The sequence below is a fragment of the Heptranchias perlo genome, chromosome 16, assembly GCF_035084215.1.
Source record: "Heptranchias perlo isolate sHepPer1 chromosome 16, sHepPer1.hap1, whole genome shotgun sequence".
Taxonomy (NCBI): domain Eukaryota; kingdom Metazoa; phylum Chordata; class Chondrichthyes; order Hexanchiformes; family Hexanchidae; genus Heptranchias; species Heptranchias perlo.
The window spans coordinates 65,587,332-65,604,610 of NC_090340.1; the positions used below are offsets into that span (position 1 = coordinate 65,587,332).

Genomic DNA, 17,279 nt, shown 5'->3' on the forward strand with positions numbered 1-17,279 from the left:
ATTGGGGGAGATGGTGAGAGGGGATTGGGGGAGATGGTGAGAGGGGATTGGGGGAGACGGTGAGAGGGGATTGGGGGAGATGGTGAGAGGGGATTGGGGGAGATGGTGAGAGGGGATTGGGGGAGACGGTGAGAGGGGATTGGGGGAGATGGTGAGAGGGGATTGGGGGAGACGGTGAGAGGGGATTGGGGGAGACGGTGAGAGGGGATTGGGGGAGACGGTGAGAGGGGATTGGGGGAGTTTGGTGAGAGGGGATTGGGGGAGATGGTGAGAGGGGATTGGGGGAGACAGTGAGAGGGGATTGGGGGAGACAGTGAGAGGGGATTGGGGGAGACAGTGAGAGGGGATTGGGGGAGACGGTGAGAGGGGATTGGGGGAGATGGTGAGAGGGGATTGGGGGAGACGGTGAGAGGGGATTGGGGGAGACGGTGAGAGGGGATTGGGGGAGATGGTGAGAGGGGATTGGGGGAGACGGTGAGAGGGGATTGGGGGAGACGGTGAGAGGGGATTGGGGGAGACAGTGAGAGGGGATTGGGAGTTTGGTGAGAGGGGATTGGGGGAGACAGTGAGAGGGGATTGGGGGAGACGGTGAGAGGGGATTGGGGGAGACGGTGAGAGGGGATTGGGGGAGACGGTGAGAGGGGATTGGGGGAGACGGTGAGAGGGGATTGGGGGAGACGGTGAGAGGGGATTGGGGGAGACAGTGAGAGGGGATTGGGGGAGACAGTGAGAGGGGATTGGGGGAGACGGTGAGAGGGGATTGGGGGAGACGGTGAGAGGGGATTGGGGGAGACGGTGAGAGGGGATTGGGGGAGACGGTGAGAGGGGATTGGGGGAGACGGTGAGAGGGGATTGGGGGAGACGGTGAGAGTGGATTGGGGGAGACGGTGAGAGGGGATTGGGGGAGACAGTGAGAGGGGATTGGGGGAGACAGTGAGAGGGGATTGGGGGAGACGGTGAGAGGGGATTGGGGAGACAGTGAGAGGGGATTGGGGGAGACGGTGAGAGGGGATTGGGGGAGATGGTGAGAGGGGATTGGGGGAGATGGTGAGAGGGGATTGGGGGAGATGGTGAGAGGGGATTGGGGGAGACGGTGAGAGGGGATTGGGGGAGACGGTGAGAGGGGATTGGGGGAGACGGTGAGAGGGGATTGGGGGAGACGGTGAGAGGGGATTGGGGGAGACGGTGAGAGGGGATTGGGGGAGACGGTGAGAGGGGATTGGGGGAGACGGTGAGAGGGGATTGGGGGAGACGGTGAGAGGGGATTGGGGGAGACGGTGAGAGGGGATTGGGGGAGACGGTGAGAGGGGATTGGGGGAGACGGTGAGAGGGGATTGGGGGAGACGGTGAGAGGGGATTGGGGGAGACGGTGAGAGGGGATTGGGGGAGACGGTGAGAGGGGATTGGGGGAGACGGTGAGAGGGGATTGGGGGAGACGGTGAGAGGGGATTGGGGGAGACGGTGAGAGGGGATTGGGGGAGACGGTGAGAGGGGATTGGGGGAGACGGTGAGAGGGGATTGGGGGAGATGGTGAGAGGGGATTGGGGGAGACGGTGAGAGGGGATTGGGGGAGACGGTGAGAGGGGATTGGGGGAGACGGTGAGAGGGGATTGGGGGAGATGGTGAGAGGGGATTGGGGGAGACGGTGAGAGGGGATTGGGGGAGACAGTGAGAGGGGATTGGGGGAGACAGTGAGAGGGGATTGGGGGAGATGGTGAGAGGGGATTGGGGGAGATGGTGAGAGGGGATTGGGGGAGACGGTGAGAGGGGATTGGGGGAGATGGTGAGAGGGGATTGGGGGAGACGGTGAGAGGGGATTGGGGGAGATGGTGAGAGGGGATTGGGGGAGATGGTGAGAGGGGATTGGGGGAGACGGTGAGAGGGGATTGGGGGAGATGGTGAGAGGGGATTGGGGGAGACGGTGAGAGGGGATTGGGGGAGACGGTGAGAGGGGATTGGGGGAGACGGTGAGAGGGGATTGGGGGAGATGGTGAGAGGGGATTGGGGGAGACAGTGAGAGGGGATTGGGGGAGATGGTGAGAGGGGATTGGGGGAGACGGTGAGAGGGGATTGGGGGAGACAGTGAGAGGGGATTGCGGGAGACGGTGAGAGGGGATTGGGGGAGACGGTGAGAGGGGATTGGGGGAGATGGTGAGAGGGGATTGTGGGAGATGGTGAGAGGGGATTGGGGGAGACAGTGAGAGGGGATTGGGGGAGACGGTGAGAGGGGATTGGGGGAGATGGTGAGAGGGGATTGGGGGAGACGGTGAGAGGGGATTGGGTGAGACGGTGAGAGGGGATTGGGGGAGATGGTGAGAGGGGATTGGGGGAGATGGTGAGAGGGGATTGGGGGAGACGGTGAGAGGGGATTGGGGGAGACAGTGAGAGGGGATTGGGGGAGATGGTGAGAGGGGATTGTGGGAGATGGTGAGAGGGGATTGGGGGAGACAGTGAGAGGGGATTGGGGGAGACGGTGAGAGGGGATTGGGGGAGATGGTGAGAGGGGATTGGGGGAGACGGTGAGAGGGGATTGGGTGAGACGGTGAGAGGGGATTGGGGGAGATGGTGAGAGGGGATTGGGGGAGATGGTGAGAGGGGATTGGGGGAGACGGTGAGAGGGGATTGGGGGAGATTGTGAGAGGGGATTGGGGGAGACGGTGAGAGGGGATTGGGGGATTGGGGGAGACGGTGAGAGGGGATTGGGGGAGACGGTGAGAGGGGATTGGGGGAGACAGTGAGAGGGGATTGGGGGAGACAGTGAGAGGGGATTGGGGGAGATGGTGAGAGGGGATTGGGGGAGATGGTGAGAGGGGATTGGGGGAGACGGTGAGAGGGGATTGGGGGAGATGGTGAGAGGGGATTGGGGGAGACGGTGAGAGGGGATTGGGGGAGACGGTGAGAGGGGATTGGGGGAGACGGTGAGAGGGGATTGGGGGAGACGGTGAGAGGGGATTGGGGGAGACGGTGAGAGGGGATTGGGGGAGATGGTGAGAGGGGATTGGGGGAGACAGTGAGAGGGGATTGGGGGAGACAGTGAGAGGGGATTGGGGGAGATGGTGAGAGGGGATTGGGGGAGACAGTGAGAGGGGATTGGGGGAGACAGTGAGAGGGGATTGGGGGAGACAGTGAGAGGGGATTGGGGGAGACAGTGAGAGGGGATTGGGGGAGACAGTGAGAGGGGATTGGGGGAGACGGTGAGAGGGGATTGGGGGAGACGGTGAGAGGGGATTGGGGGAGACGGTGAGAGGGGATTGGGGGAGTTTGGTGAGAGGGGATTGGGGGAGATGGTGAGAGGGGATTGGGGGAGATGGTGAGAGGGGATTGGGGGAGACGGTGAGAGGGGATTGGGGGAGACAGTGAGAGGGGATTGGGGGAGACGGTGAGAGGGGATTGGGGGAGACGGTGAGAGGGGATTGGGGGAGACGGTGAGAGGGGATTGGGGGAGACGGTGAGAGGGGATTGGGGGAGACGGTGAGAGGGGATTGGGGGAGACGGTGAGAGGGGATTGGGGGAGACGGTGAGAGGGGATTGGGGGAGACGGTGAGAGGGGATTGGGGGAGACGGTGAGAGGGGATTGGGGGAGACAGTGAGAGGGGATTGGGGGAGATGGTGAGAGGGGATTGGGGGAGATGGTGAGAGGGGATTGGGGGAGACGGTGAGAGGGGATTGGGGGAGACGGTGAGAGGGGATTGGGGGAGATGGTGAGAGGGGATTGGGGGAGACGGTGAGAGGTGATTGGGGGAGATGGTGAGAGGGGATTGGGGGAGATGGTGAGAGGGGATTGGGGGAGACGGTGAGAGGGGATTGGGGGAGACAGTGAGAGGGGATTGGGGGAGATGGTGAGAGGGGATTGGGGGAGATGGTGAGAGGGGATTGGGGGAGACGGTGAGAGGGGATTGGGGGAGATGGTGAGAGGGGATTGGGGGAGTTTGGTGAGAGGGGATTGGGGGAGACGGTGAGAGGGGATTGGGGGAGACAGTGAGAGGGGATTGGGGGAGACAGTGAGAGGGGATTGGGGAGTTTGGTGAGAGGGGATTGGGGGAGACGGTGAGAGGGGATTGGGGGAGACGGTGAGAGGGGATTGGGGAGTTTGGTGAGAGGGGATTGGGGGAGACAGTGAGAGGGGATTGGGGGAGTTTGGTGAGAGGGGATTGGGGGAGACGGTGAGAGGCGATTGGGGGAGACAGTGAGAGGGGATTGGGGGAGACGGTGAGAGGGGATTGGGGGAGACAGTGAGAGGGGATTGGGGGAGACAGTGAGAGGGTATTGGGGGAGACGGTGAGAGGGGATTGGGGGAGTCAGTGAGAGGGGATTGGGGGAGACGGTGAGAGGGGATTGGGGGAGACGGTGAGAGGGGATTGGGGGAGACAGTGAGAGGGGATTGGGGGAGACAGTGAGAGGGGATTGGGGGAGATGGTGAGAGGGGATTGGGGGAGACAGTGAGAGGGGATTGGGGGAGACAGTGAGAGGGGATTGGGGGAGACGGTGAGAGGGGATTGGGGGAGACAGTGAGAGGGGATTGGGGGAGACAGTGAGAGGGGATTGGGGGAGACGGTGAGAGGGGATTGGGGGAGACAGTGAGAGGGGATTGGGGGAGACAGTGAGAGGGGATTGGGGGAGACGGTGAGAGGGGATTGGGGGAGACGGTGAGAGGGGATTGGGGGAGATGGTGAGAGGGGATTGGGGGAGATGGTGAGAGGGGATTGGGGGAGACGGTGAGAGGGGATTGGGGGAGACAGTGAGAGGGGATTGGGGGAGACGGTGAGAGGGGATTGGGGGAGACAGTGAGAGGGGATTGGGGGAGACGGTGAGAGGGGATTGGGGAGTTTGGTGAGAGGGGATTGGGGGAGACGGTGAGAGGGGATTGGGGGAGATGGTGAGAGGGGATTGGGGGAGACGGTGAGAGGGGATTGGGGGAGACGGTGAGAGGGGATTGGGGAGTTTGGTGAGAGGGGATTGGGGGAGACGGTGAGAGGGGATTGGGGGAGACAGTGAGAGGGGATTGGGGGAGACAGTGAGAGGGGATTGGGGGAGACGGTGAGAGGGGATTGGGCGAGATGGTGAGAGGGGATTGGGGGAGATGGTGAGAGGGGATTGGGGGAGACGGTGAGAGGGGATTGGGGGAGACGGTGAGAGGGGATTGGGGGAGACGGTGAGAGGGGATTGGGGGAGACGGTGAGAGGGGATTGGGGGAGACGGTGAGAGGGGATTGGGGAGTTTGGTGAGAGGGGATTGGGGGAGACGGTGAGAGGGGATTGGGGGAGACAGTGAGAGGGGATTGGGGGAGACAGTGAGAGGGGATTGGGGGAGATGGTGAGAGGGGATTGGGGGAGACAGTGAGAGGGGATTGGGGGAGACGGTGAGAGGGGATTGGGGGAGACGGTGAGAGGGGATTGGGGGAGACGGTGAGAGGGGATTGGGGGAGATGGTGAGAGGGGATTGGGGGAGACGGTGAGAGGGGATTGGGGGAGACGGTGAGAGGGGATTGGGGGAGATGGTGAGAGGGGATTGGGGGAGACAGTGAGAGGGGATTGGGGGAGACGGTGAGAGGGGATTGGGGGAGACGGTGAGAGGGGATTGGGGGAGACAGTGAGAGGGGATTGGGGGAGATGGTGAGAGGGGATTGGGGGAGATGGTGAGAGGGGATTGGGGGAGACGGTGAGAGGGGATTGGGGGAGACGGTGAGAGGGGATTGGGGGAGACAGTGAGAGGGGATTGGGGGAGACAGTGAGAGGGGATTGGGGGAGACAGTGAGAGGGGATTGGGGGAGATGGTGAGAGGGGATTGGGGGAGACGGTGAGAGGGGATTGGGGGAGACAGTGAGAGGGGATTGGGGGAGACAGTGAGAGGGGATTGGGGGAGACAGTGAGAGGGGATTGGGGGAGATGGTGAGAGGGGATTGGGGGAGATGGTGAGAGGGGATTGGGGGAGTCAGTGAGAGGGGATTGGGGGAGACAGTGAGAGGGGATTGGGGGAGATGGTGAGAGGGGATTGGGGGAGATGGTGAGAGGGGATTGGGGGAGACGGTGAGAGGGGATTGGGGGAGACAGTGAGAGGGGATTGGGGGAGACGGTGAGAGGGGATTGGGGGAGACGGTGAGAGGGGATTGGGCGAGATGGTGAGAGGGGATTGGGGGAGACGGTGAGAGGGGATTGGGGGAGACGGTGAGAGGGGATTGGGGGAGACGGTGAGAGGGGATTGGGCGAGATGGTGAGAGGGGATTGGGGGAGATGGTGAGAGGGGATTGGGGGAGACGGTGAGAGGGGATTGGGGGAGACAGTGAGAGGGGATTGGGGGAGACGGTGAGAGGGGATTGGGGGAGATGGTGAGAGGGGATTGGGGGAGATGGTGAGAGGGGATTGGGGGAGACGGTGAGAGGGGATTGGGGGAGACAGTGAGAGGGGATTGGGGGAGATGGTGAGAGGGGTTTGGGGGAGACGGTGAGAGGGGATTGGGGGAGACGGTGAGAGGGGATTGGGGGAGACGGTGAGAGGGGATTGGGGGAGATGGTGAGAGGGGATTGGGGGAGACGGTGAGAGGGGATTGGGGGAGACGGTGAGAGGGGATTGGGGGAGATGGTGAGAGGGGATTGGGGGAGACGGTGAGAGGGGATTGGGGGAGACGGTGAGAGGGGATTGGGGAGTTTGGTGAGAGGGGATTGGGGGAGACAGTGAGAGGGAATTGGGGGAGACAGTGAGAGGGGATTGGGGGAGATGGTGAGAGGGGATTGGGGGAGACAGTGAGAGGGGATTGGGGGAGACGGTGAGAGGGGATTGGGGGAGACGGTGAGAGGGGATTGGGGGAGACAGTGAGAGGGGATTGGGGGAGATGGTGAGAGGGGATTGGGGGAGACGGTGAGAGGGGATTGGGGGAGACGGTGAGAGGGGATTGGGGGAGACGGTGAGAGGGGATTGGGGGAGACAGTGAGAGGGGATTGGGGGAGACGGTGAGAGGGGATTGGGGAGTTTGGTGAGAGGGGATTGGGGGAGATGGCGAGAGGGGATTGGGGGAGATGGTGAGAGGGGATTGGGGGAGACGGTGAGAGGGGATTGGGGGAGACGGTGAGAGGGGATTGGGGGAGACGGTGAGAGGCGATTGGGGGAGACAGTGAGAGGGGATTGGGGGAGACGGTGAGAGGGGATTGGGGAGTTTGGTGAGAGGGGATTGGGGGAGATGGTGAGAGGGGATTGGGGGAGATGGTGAGAGGGGATTGGGGGAGACAGTGAGAGGGGATTGGGGGAGACGGTGAGAGGGGATTGGGGGAGACGGTGAGAGGGGATTGGGGGAGACAGTGAGAGGGGATTGGGGGAGACGGTGAGAGGGGATTGGGGGAGACGGTGAGAGGGGATTGGGGGAGACAGTGAGAGGGGATTGGGGGAGACGGTGAGAGGGGATTGGGGGAGACAGTGAGAGGGGATTGGGGGAGACGGTGCGAGGGGATTGGGGGAGACGGTGAGAGGGGATTGGGGGAGACAGTGAGAGGGGATTGGGGGAGACGGTGAGAGGGGATTGGGGGAGACGGTGAGAGGGGATTGGGGGAGACGGTGAGAGGGGATTGGGGGAGACGGTGAGAGGGGATTGGGGGAGACGGTGAGAGGGGATTGGGGGAGACAGTGAGAGGGGATTGGGGGAGATGGTGAGAGGGGGAGTAGGTGGGTTTATCTGTGGACTTGTCGAGCCATTTGGGCTTTTCCTGCTCCTGAACTCTGTCCACTTGTTATGTTTGAATCTGTGCAGGAACACTATTGATTGGTGAATTCTTTCATGAATGTTTCCTCTTTGTTTGCAGAATATTTCTGTGTACAATCTGACTGTGCAGGTGGCGGATCTCTCAGGCGTGGGTCTCTCCAACACTGCCACGGCCGTCATCTTCATCGATGACGTTAATGACAATGCCCCAGAGTTCATCGCCACCGAGGTTTGTGATGTCATTCTATCTGTCAGCTGTGCCTTCTTATTGAGTCACTTAGGTGAAGGGTCAAACTCAGGACATCACCAAGGTGAAGGGTCAAACTCAGGACATCACCAAGGTGAAGGGTCAAACTCAGGACATCACCAAGGTGAAGGGTCAAACTCAGGACATCACCAAGGTGAAGGGTCAAACTCAGGACATCACCAAGGTGAAGGGTCAAACTCAGGACATCACCAAGGTGAAGGGTCAAACTCAGGACATCACCAAGGTGAAGGGTCAAACTCAGGACATCACCAAGGTGAAGGGTCAAACTCAGGACATCACCAAGGTGAAGGGTCAAACTCAGGACATCACCAAGGTGAAGGGTCAAACTCAGGACATCACCAAGGTGAAGGGTCAAACTCAGGACATCACCAAGGTGAAGGGTCAAACTCAGGACATCACCAAGGTGAAGGGTCAAACTCAGGATATCACCAAGGTGAAGGGTCAAACTCAGAACATCACCAAGGTGAAGGGTCAAACTCAGGACATCACCAAGGTGAAGGGTCAAATGCAGAACATCACCAAGGTGAAGGGTCAAACTCGACATCATCAAGGTGAAGGGTCAAACGTAGGACATCACCAAGGTGAAGGGTCAAACTCAGGATATCACCAAGGTCAAGGCCCAGTGCAGGACAGCCCAGGTAAAGAGCCCTGAAAATCTGCAGGATGGCGCTTCTTGGTGTAATTAACAACCTGGGCACCCACTGACACTGCCAAACTTCACGGGGTTGGGGGAGGTCCCATGATTGAAATGCCTTTGATGGATTAAAGGTTACATGGAATGGTGGGATTGTCGTATGAAGAGAGATTGAGTAGACTAGGCCTGTATTCTCTCGAGTTTAGAAGAATGAGAGGTGATCTCATTGAAACATAGAAAATTCTTACAGGGCTCGACAGGGTAGATGCAGGGAGGATGTTTCCCCTGGCTGGGGAGTCTAGAACCAGGGGTCACAGTCTCAGAATAAGGGGTCGGCCATTTAGGACTGAGATGAAGAGAAATTTCTTCACTCAGAGGGTGGTGAATCTTTGGAATTCTCTCCCCCAGAGGGCTGTGGAGGCTCAGTCATTGAGAACATTCAAACAGAGATCGATAGATTTCTAGATATTAAAGGCATCAAGGGATATGGGGATGGTGCAGGAAAATGGTGTTGAGGTAGAAGATCAGCCATTATCTTGTTGAATGGCAGAGCAGGCTCAAGGGGCCGATTGGCCTACTCCTGCTCCTATTTCTTATGTTCTTATGTTCTTATGTACATCTAAGAGCTCCCTCCCAGTGAAAGGCCAGAAAGTCTGAGTGAAGAGTCCCAGGTTAGAGGGTTGCTGGGTCCCCCAGGAAGGAAACTGCAGGCCCCAATCACACAGAGAGCTGCCTTCAGAGGTCCTCACCTGGGTCCTGGCCTAAACCCCATAATGGGTCCCACATCTATCTGGTTGGGTGGACATGCCCTGATCGTATGGCAGGTCCATTTGGAGACCTCACCCCCAGGCCCCACTCCTCCTTACGATGGGCAGTTTGCCATGAGGTTGGGGCCTGGTGTAACTAGATCCTGGTCTAGATCCTGGTCTAGGTTCTGGTCTAGATCCTGGTCTAGGACCTTGTCTAGGTCCTGGTCTAGATCCTGGTCTAGATACTGGTCTAGGTCCTGGTCTAGATCCTGGTCTAGGTCCTGGTCTAGGTCCTCGTCTAGGTTCTGGTCTAGATTCTGGTCTAGGTCCTGGTCTAGATCCTGGTCTAGGTCCTGGTCTAGATCCTGGTCTAGGTCCTGGTCTAGGTCCTGGTCTAGATCCTGGTCTAGGCCCTGGTCTAGGTCCTGGTCTAGATCTTGGTCAAGATCCTCATCTAGGCCCTGGTCTAGGTCCTGGTCTAGATCCTGGTCTAGGTCCTGTTCTAGGTCCTGGTCTAGATCCTGGTCTAGTTTCTGGCCAATCTGATTACTCCCACCTAAGTAATGATAGGGACACCCTATGGATTTTTGGGGCCGTGGTGTTCAGCAGACTCTGCTAGACATCCATCACTCTTATTGAGCAGAAAAATATAACAAAGTTTTAAAATAACTTCGCCTTCTTAATAACCTCTGAACTTTGCACCTTGCAGTTCACTGCTGAAGTGTCAGAGGACGTGGTTGGAGTGGAGATTGGCAAAGTCAGTGTGGAGGATAAGGATCAACTGGGGACACCCAACTGGCTGGTGGATTACACAATCATCAAAGGCAACGAACGCGGACTCTTCAGCATCCGGACTGAGCCGGACACCAACAGAGGCATCCTATTCGTTGACAAAGTAAAGGGGAAACACCCAATCAAGGAGCAGTTTAGCAATTCAGATTTATATTTCGAAAACTGTGAATCGTGGCTTTGGAGACACGAACCTGTGATTAAACCCTCGCCTCTCCCTCAGATTATGGGCAGTGACCGGAGTGGATAATGGGCAGTGTCTGGAGGGGGCAAAGGGCAGTTTCAGAACTGTTCCAATGAACAATATCGCTCCAGATTGGCCGTAATTCTTCAGCCACAAGTCGGCCTCCAGATCTTGTTTCTTCTAAATTTATTTTGAACAGTTGACAGTCTAAAAGTGAAAGCATTAAATTACCTGGTGGTCTGGGGTCGAGGGTCAGATTAACTGGTTGTCTGAGGTTAAGGGTCAGATTCCCTGGTGGTCTGGGGTTGAGGATCAGATTATCTGGGATCGAGAGTCAGATTAACTGGTTATCTGGGGTTAAGGGTCAGATTAACTAGTTATCTGGGGTCAAGGGTCAGATTAACTGGTTATCTGGGGTCAAGGGTCAGATTAACTGGGGACGGGGAGTGGTGTCGGGGAGCGGGGTCGGGGGGTCGGGGAGCGGGGTCGGGGGGTCGGGGAGCGGGGTCGGGGGTCGGGGAGCGGGGTCGGGGGGTCGGGGAGTGGGGTCAGGGAATGGGTCGGGGAGTGAAGTCGGGGGGTCGGGGAGTGGGGTCGGGGAGTGGGTCGGGGAGTGGGTCGGGGAGTGGGGATGGAGTTAGGGTCAGTCCCAGGCTCCACTGTTGGCTGCTCTCCGCTGGGCCTGAATCGACAGTTTACCGCGGTGTGTCTGGACTCGGGACAGTAACGGGTCCCCCAGTGTCGGGTCCCCCAGTGTCGGGTCCCCCAGTGTCGGGTCCCCCAGTAACGGGTCCCCCAGTGTCGGGTCCCCCAGTAACGGGTCCCCCAGTGTCGGGTCCCCCAGTGACGGGTCCCCCAGTGTCGGGTCCCCCAGTAACGGGTCCCCCAGTGTCGGGTCCCCCAGTGTCGGGTCCCCCAGTGTCGGGTCCCCCAGTAACGGGTCCCCCAGTGTCGGGTCCCCCAGTGTCGGGTCCCCCACTAACGGGTCCCCCAGTAACGGGTCCCCCAGTGTCGGGGCTCACAGGGGAGGAGGGGATGACCCAGGGAGTGACCCTCGAGGTTTATTTTGCTGCCGTCTGTTTCAGAGTTTGGATTATGAAAAGGCGGACACACATATCCTGACTGTGGAAGCAAAGAACAAGAAGGAGAGCAGTCCCAGTGCCTCTCAAACACTCCTCTCCTCAGCTAAAGTCATCGTCACAGTTACGGATGTGAATGAAGCCCCTCACTTTGTGGAAGACCCTCGAAAACTGAGTGTGCCGGAAGGTTTAAAAGCAGGGAGCTTCCTAACAATCTACACCGTCACTGACCCCGACACAAAGCAACAACAGAATATAAGGTGCGACTCTGACTGTCTCTCCCTCTTTATCCCTCTGTCCGTGTGTACTTCCCCACGGTACTTTCCCAACTAACGGGAGGAGGAGGCTCTGTAAACATCCCCCTCCCAATGATGGCGGAGTCCAGCACGTGAGTGCAAAAGACAAGGCTGAAGCGTTTGCAACCATCTTCAGCCAGAAGTGCCCAGTGGATGATCCATCTCGATCTCCTCCCGATATCCCCACCATCACAGAAGCCAGTCTTCGGCCAATTCGATTCACTCCACGTGATATCAAGAAAGGGCTGAGTGCACTGGATACAGCAAAGGCTATGGGCCCCAACAACATCCCAGCTGTAGTGCTGAAGACTTGTGCTCCAGAACTAGCTGCGCCTCTAGCCAAGCTGTTCCAGTACAGCTACAACACTGGCATCTACCCGACAATGTGGAAAATTGCCCAGGTATGTCCTGTCCACAAAAAGCAGGACAAATCCAATCCGGCCAATTACCGCCCCATCAGTCTACTCTCAATCATCAGCAAAGTGATGGAAGGTGTCGTCGACAGTGCTATCAAGCGGCACTTACTCACCAATAACCTGCTCACCGATGCTCAGTTTGGGTTCCGCCAGGACCACTCGGCTCCAGACCTCATTACAGCCTTGGTCCAAACATGGACAAAAGAGCTGAATTCCAGAGGTGAGGTGAGAGTGACTGCCCTTGACATCAAGGCAGCATTTGACCGAGTGTGGCACCAAGGAGCCCTAGTAAAATTGAAGTCAATGGGAATCAGGGGAAAACTCTCCAGTGGCTGGAGTCATACCGAGCACAAAGGAAGATGGTAGTGGTTGTTGGAGGCCAATCATCTCAGCCCCAGGACATTGCTGCAGGAGTTCCTCAGGGCAGTGTCCTAGGCCCAACCATCTTCAGCTGCTTCATCAATGACCTTCCCTCCATCATAAGGTCAGAAATGGGGATGTTTGCTGATGATTGCACAGTGTTCAGTTCCATTTGCAACCCCTCAGATAATGAAGCAGTCCGTGCCCACATGCAGCAAGACCTGGACAACATCCAGGCTTGGGCTGATAAGTGGCAAGTAACATTCGCGCCAGATAAGTGCCAGGCAATGACCATCTCCAACAAGAGAGAGTCTAACCACCTCCCCTTGACATTCAATGGCATTACCATCGCCGAATCCCCCACCATCAACATCCTGGGGGTCACCATTGACCAGAAACTTAACTGAACCAGCCATATAAATACTGTGGCTACAAGAGCAGGTCAGAGGCTGGGTATTCTGCGGCGAGTGACTCACCTCCTGACTCCCCAAAGCCTTTCCACCATCCACAAGGCACAAGTCAGGAGTGTGATGGAATACTCTCCACTTGCCTGGATGAGTGCAGCTCCAACAACACTCAAGAAGCTCGACACCATCTAGGACAAAGCAGCCCACTTGATTGGCACCCCCATCCACCACCCTAAACATTCACTCCCTTCACCACCGGCGCACAGTGGCTGCAGTGTGTAACCATCCACAGGATGCACTGCAGCAACTCGCCAAGGCTTCTTCAACAGCACCTCCCAAACCCGCGACCTCTACCATCTAGAAGGACAAGAGCAGCAGGCACATGGGAACAACACCACCTGCACGTTCCCCTCCAAGTCACACACCCATCCCGACTTGGAAATATATCGGCCGTTCCTTCATCGTCGCTGGGTCAAAATCCTGGAACTCCCTTCCTAACAGCACTGTGGGAGAACCTTCACCACACGGACTGCAGCGGTTCAAGAAGGCGGCTCACCACCACCTTCTCAAGGGCAATTAGGGATGGGCAATAAATGCCGGCCTCGCCAGCGACGCCCACATCCCGTGAACGAATAAAAAAAAAGGTCCACGTGTACCTCCCCTCGGCCCCGCGTACCCCCCCTCGGCCCGCGTACCCCCCTCGGCCCACGTGTACCCTCCCCCGCTGCCTCTGGACTTTTACCGTTGCCCTTTTCTGTGTTCCAGTTACGGTATCCAGTATGACCCGGCCGATTGGCTGATTGTGGATGTGAACACTGGGGAGATAATTGTTCAGCAGGATCTCGATGGGAGATCACCGTTCCTGAGGGACCATCGGTACAACGGCCGTTATCACCGCCACTGATGACGGTAAGGGAGGGGCAGCAACAGAAGATCCAGTTACAAAACAAACAGCAATAAACAGGAGATGATAAAACAGAGGAGTAGAACAGTGAACAGGAAGTAATAATTAGAGTAATAAAAGGCAGTAAATGGAGTAGTGATAGAATAATAAACAGACTAATAATCATAGAATCATAGAAAGGTTACAGCATGGAAGGAGGCCGTTCAGCCCATCCAGTCCGTGCCAGCTCTATGCAAGAGCAATCCAGCTAGTCCCACTCCCCCGCCCTTTCCCCGTCGCCCTGAAATTGTTTTCCTTTCAAGTACTTATCGAGTTCCCTTTTGAAGGCCATGATTGAATCTGCCTCCACCACCCCCTCGGGCAGTGCATTCCAGACCCTAACCACTCGCTGTGTAAAGAAGTTTTTCCTCATGTCGCCTTTGGTTCTTTTGCCAATCACCTTAAATCTATGTCCTCTGGTTCTTGACCCTTCCACCAATGGGAACAGTTTCTCTCTATCTACTCTGTCCAGACCCTTCATGATTTTGAATACCTCGATCAAATCTCCTCGCAACCGACTCTGTTCCAAGGAGAACAATCCCAGCTTCTCCAGTTTATCCACGTAACTAAAGTCCCTCATCCCTGAATCATTCTAGTAAATCTCTTCTGCACCCTCTCTAAGGCCTTCACATCTTTCCTAAAGTGCAGGGCCCAGAACTGGACACAATAATCCAGTTGTGGCCGAACCAGTGTTTTATAATGGTTCATCATGACTTCCATTGCTTTTATACTCTCAGGGCGCTATTTAAAGGGCCATGCAGGTGTTGGAGGTTCGTTGCTGGATTATTGCTTCTGGCTGCTGGTGAGTAGGAAGTGTTTTTTGAAGCTCCCTGTTCTTACTGAGAGTTCCTAGTCTATATTTGAGAGTGGGGGTTTGTCAGGTACTGCCTTACGGGTCAGAAAGTTACAACTGTGGTTAAACAACATTCTTGCCAACCATGGGCGGTCTGCTCCGACTCCCGCTGGGCATTGAGCACGACTGGGAGCATGCAGAGAGGCCACGCCCAGCAGGTCAAGCTGTGAGGAGACGGAGGACGAGGAGGCGCAGGGCACTGAGCAGGAGGTCCTGCCCAATGAGGGCCTTCAGGGATCAATTCTCTTACCTCAACATGACCGAGGAGGATTGCATCCGACACCTGAGGTTCACCAAGGAAGCCGTGACTGAGATCTGTCAACTGGTGCGGCCACAACTGCAGCCTGAGAGCAGGACGAGGACAGCATTGCCTGGGGCTGGGAAGGTCACCGTGGTGCTGAATTTCTACGGCTCAGGAGCATTTCAGGCCTCTGCTGGTGACATGTGCAACATCTGGCAGTCTGCAGTGCACTGCTGCATAAGGGAGGTCACAGACACACTGTACCAGATGAGGAACAGATTCATCACCTTCCCTCTCCACAGAGACAATCAGAACGAGTGAGCACGGGGGTTCGCCCACATTGCTGGCTTCCCCATGGTGCAGGGTGCCATTGACTGCCCCACATATTGCCCTGCGTGCCCCGCACATCAACTCGGCCGTCTTCGTCAACCGAAAGGGCTTCCACTCCCTCAACGTGCAGCTGGTGTGCGACCACACGCATCGCATCTTGGAGGTCGATGCCCGTTACCCTGGGAGCAGTCACGACGCCTTCGTCATGCGGCAGTCCAACGTGCCAGATATCTTTCACCCGACTCGGCAAGTCAAGGGCTGGCTACTGGGCGACAAGGGCTACCCACTCACGCTGTGGCTCATGACACCGGTCAGGAACCCACGCACACGTGCACAGCAGGCCTATAATGAGAGCCATGCTGCCACACACAACATCGTGGAGCACACCACAGGCCTCCTCAAACAACGCTTCCGCTGCCTAGGCCGGTCTGGAGGAGCCCTGCAGGACTCCCCTGGGTGGGTGGGCAGACTCGTGGTGGTCTGCTGCATGCTGCACAACCTCGCCATCATGAGGGTCCAGCCTTTACCACCAATGATCAGAGAAGACCCTGAGCCAGAGGTGGAGGAGGAGGAGGCTGAGGAAGAAGAGGCTGAGGTTGAGGAGGAGGAGCTAGAAGAGGAAGTGGAGGAAGACGCAAGGGTGCAGCAGGAACCACACGCCTTGTCTGTAAGGACTCTGCGTCTCGCCTGATCCGTGCCCGCTATCAATAATGTCAACTACATCCCCCAACTCACCAACACTCCTACATTCCCCACCTTTCCACTCACACAAGACAATCAAATCGCCCTCCATCTGATTACACATTGGTTTCCCTCTCAGCTCATTGCACAAATAAAAACCACCACCAAATGCAAATTCAAACTCTCATTTATCAATGAATAATTGAAATTATGGAAACATAACAGAACTATTCCCCCTTGGGCATTCCCTCAGTGCCTGGTGTCCGTGTGCCTTTACCTATCCCAGTGCTCCTACGAGGTGCTTCCCCAGTGGCTGGAGCATGGGTGGTGGGAGGCTGCTGGCTTTCAATGGAGGAACGTCCAGATGGCCTTGGAGGACGACCTCGAGCAGCTCTGGGCCTGGAGGGCCCGGCTTCAGACTGCACCATCTCAGCCTGGGCTGCAGCAGTCCGGCCTGGCTGGCCGAGAGGCAACAACAGGGGCACTGGTGGAGTGGCAGGGGTGGGAGCAGGAAGGCTGTCGTCCTGAAAGAGGGCAGCAGGTCCAACTGTCATGGCAACACTGTCACTCTCCCAGGGCGGTGCCTCAGCAATCCTGGTGATCAGATGGAGAACGGATTGCTGGAGTGCTGTGACGCCCTGGAAGCCCCGTTCCACAATGGTCCCCAGGCCCACGATAGCAGCAGTCTGAGCTTCCACTCCCCCAGTCTGAGCTTCCACTCCCCAGTCTGAGCTTCCACTCCCGCAGTCTGAGCTTCCACTCCCCCAGTCTGAGCTTCCACTCCCCCAGTCTGAGCTTCCACTCCCGCAGTCTGAGCTTCCACTCCCGCAGTCTGAGCTTCCACTCCCCCAGTCTGAGCTTCCACTCCCCCAGTCTGAGCTTCCACTCCCCAGTCTGAGCTTCCACTCCCGCAGTCTGAGCTTCCACTCCCGCAGTCTGAGCTTCCACTCCCGCAGTCTGAGCTTCCACTCCCCCAGTCTGAGCTTCCACTCCCCAGTCTGAGCTTCCACTCCCCCAGTCTGAGCTTCCACTCCCCCAGTCTGAGCTTCCACTCCCGCAGTCTGAGCTTCCACTCCCCAGTCTGAGCTTCCACTCCCACAGTCTGATCAGTAACCGTAGTTTGCAGACATTCGATGACATTGGTTTTTGCTGCAATGGAAGCTGTGACATCAGTCATCAGACGCTGTATCACGGTGGGTTCCACAGGTGGGCTGATGGAGGTGACCACCCGTTCCATGTTGGAGAGGATGGGCTCCAAGCTCTGCGCAAAGCCCTGCGCCAAGTTGGAGCTGGACTCCTCCATGCTCCTTCTCATTGTGCACAGGCTTTCTGGCAGGTTTTCCATTGCCCCGAGCATTTG

General features: G+C 57.5%; 1 protein-coding gene across 1 annotated transcript in view; it reads left to right on the top strand.

The window, feature by feature from the left end:
• cdh15 (cadherin 15, type 1, M-cadherin (myotubule)) overlaps window positions 1-17,279 on the top strand; it is a 104,963-nt gene that overhangs the window by 54,719 nt on the left and 32,965 nt on the right. Inside the window, 5 exon segments of the mRNA XM_067997597.1 lie at window positions 7,790-7,918; window positions 10,050-10,235; window positions 11,399-11,652; window positions 13,637-13,751; window positions 13,753-13,780. Coding sequence (XP_067853698.1) covers window positions 7,790-7,918; window positions 10,050-10,235; window positions 11,399-11,652; window positions 13,637-13,751; window positions 13,753-13,780 — 712 coding nt within the window.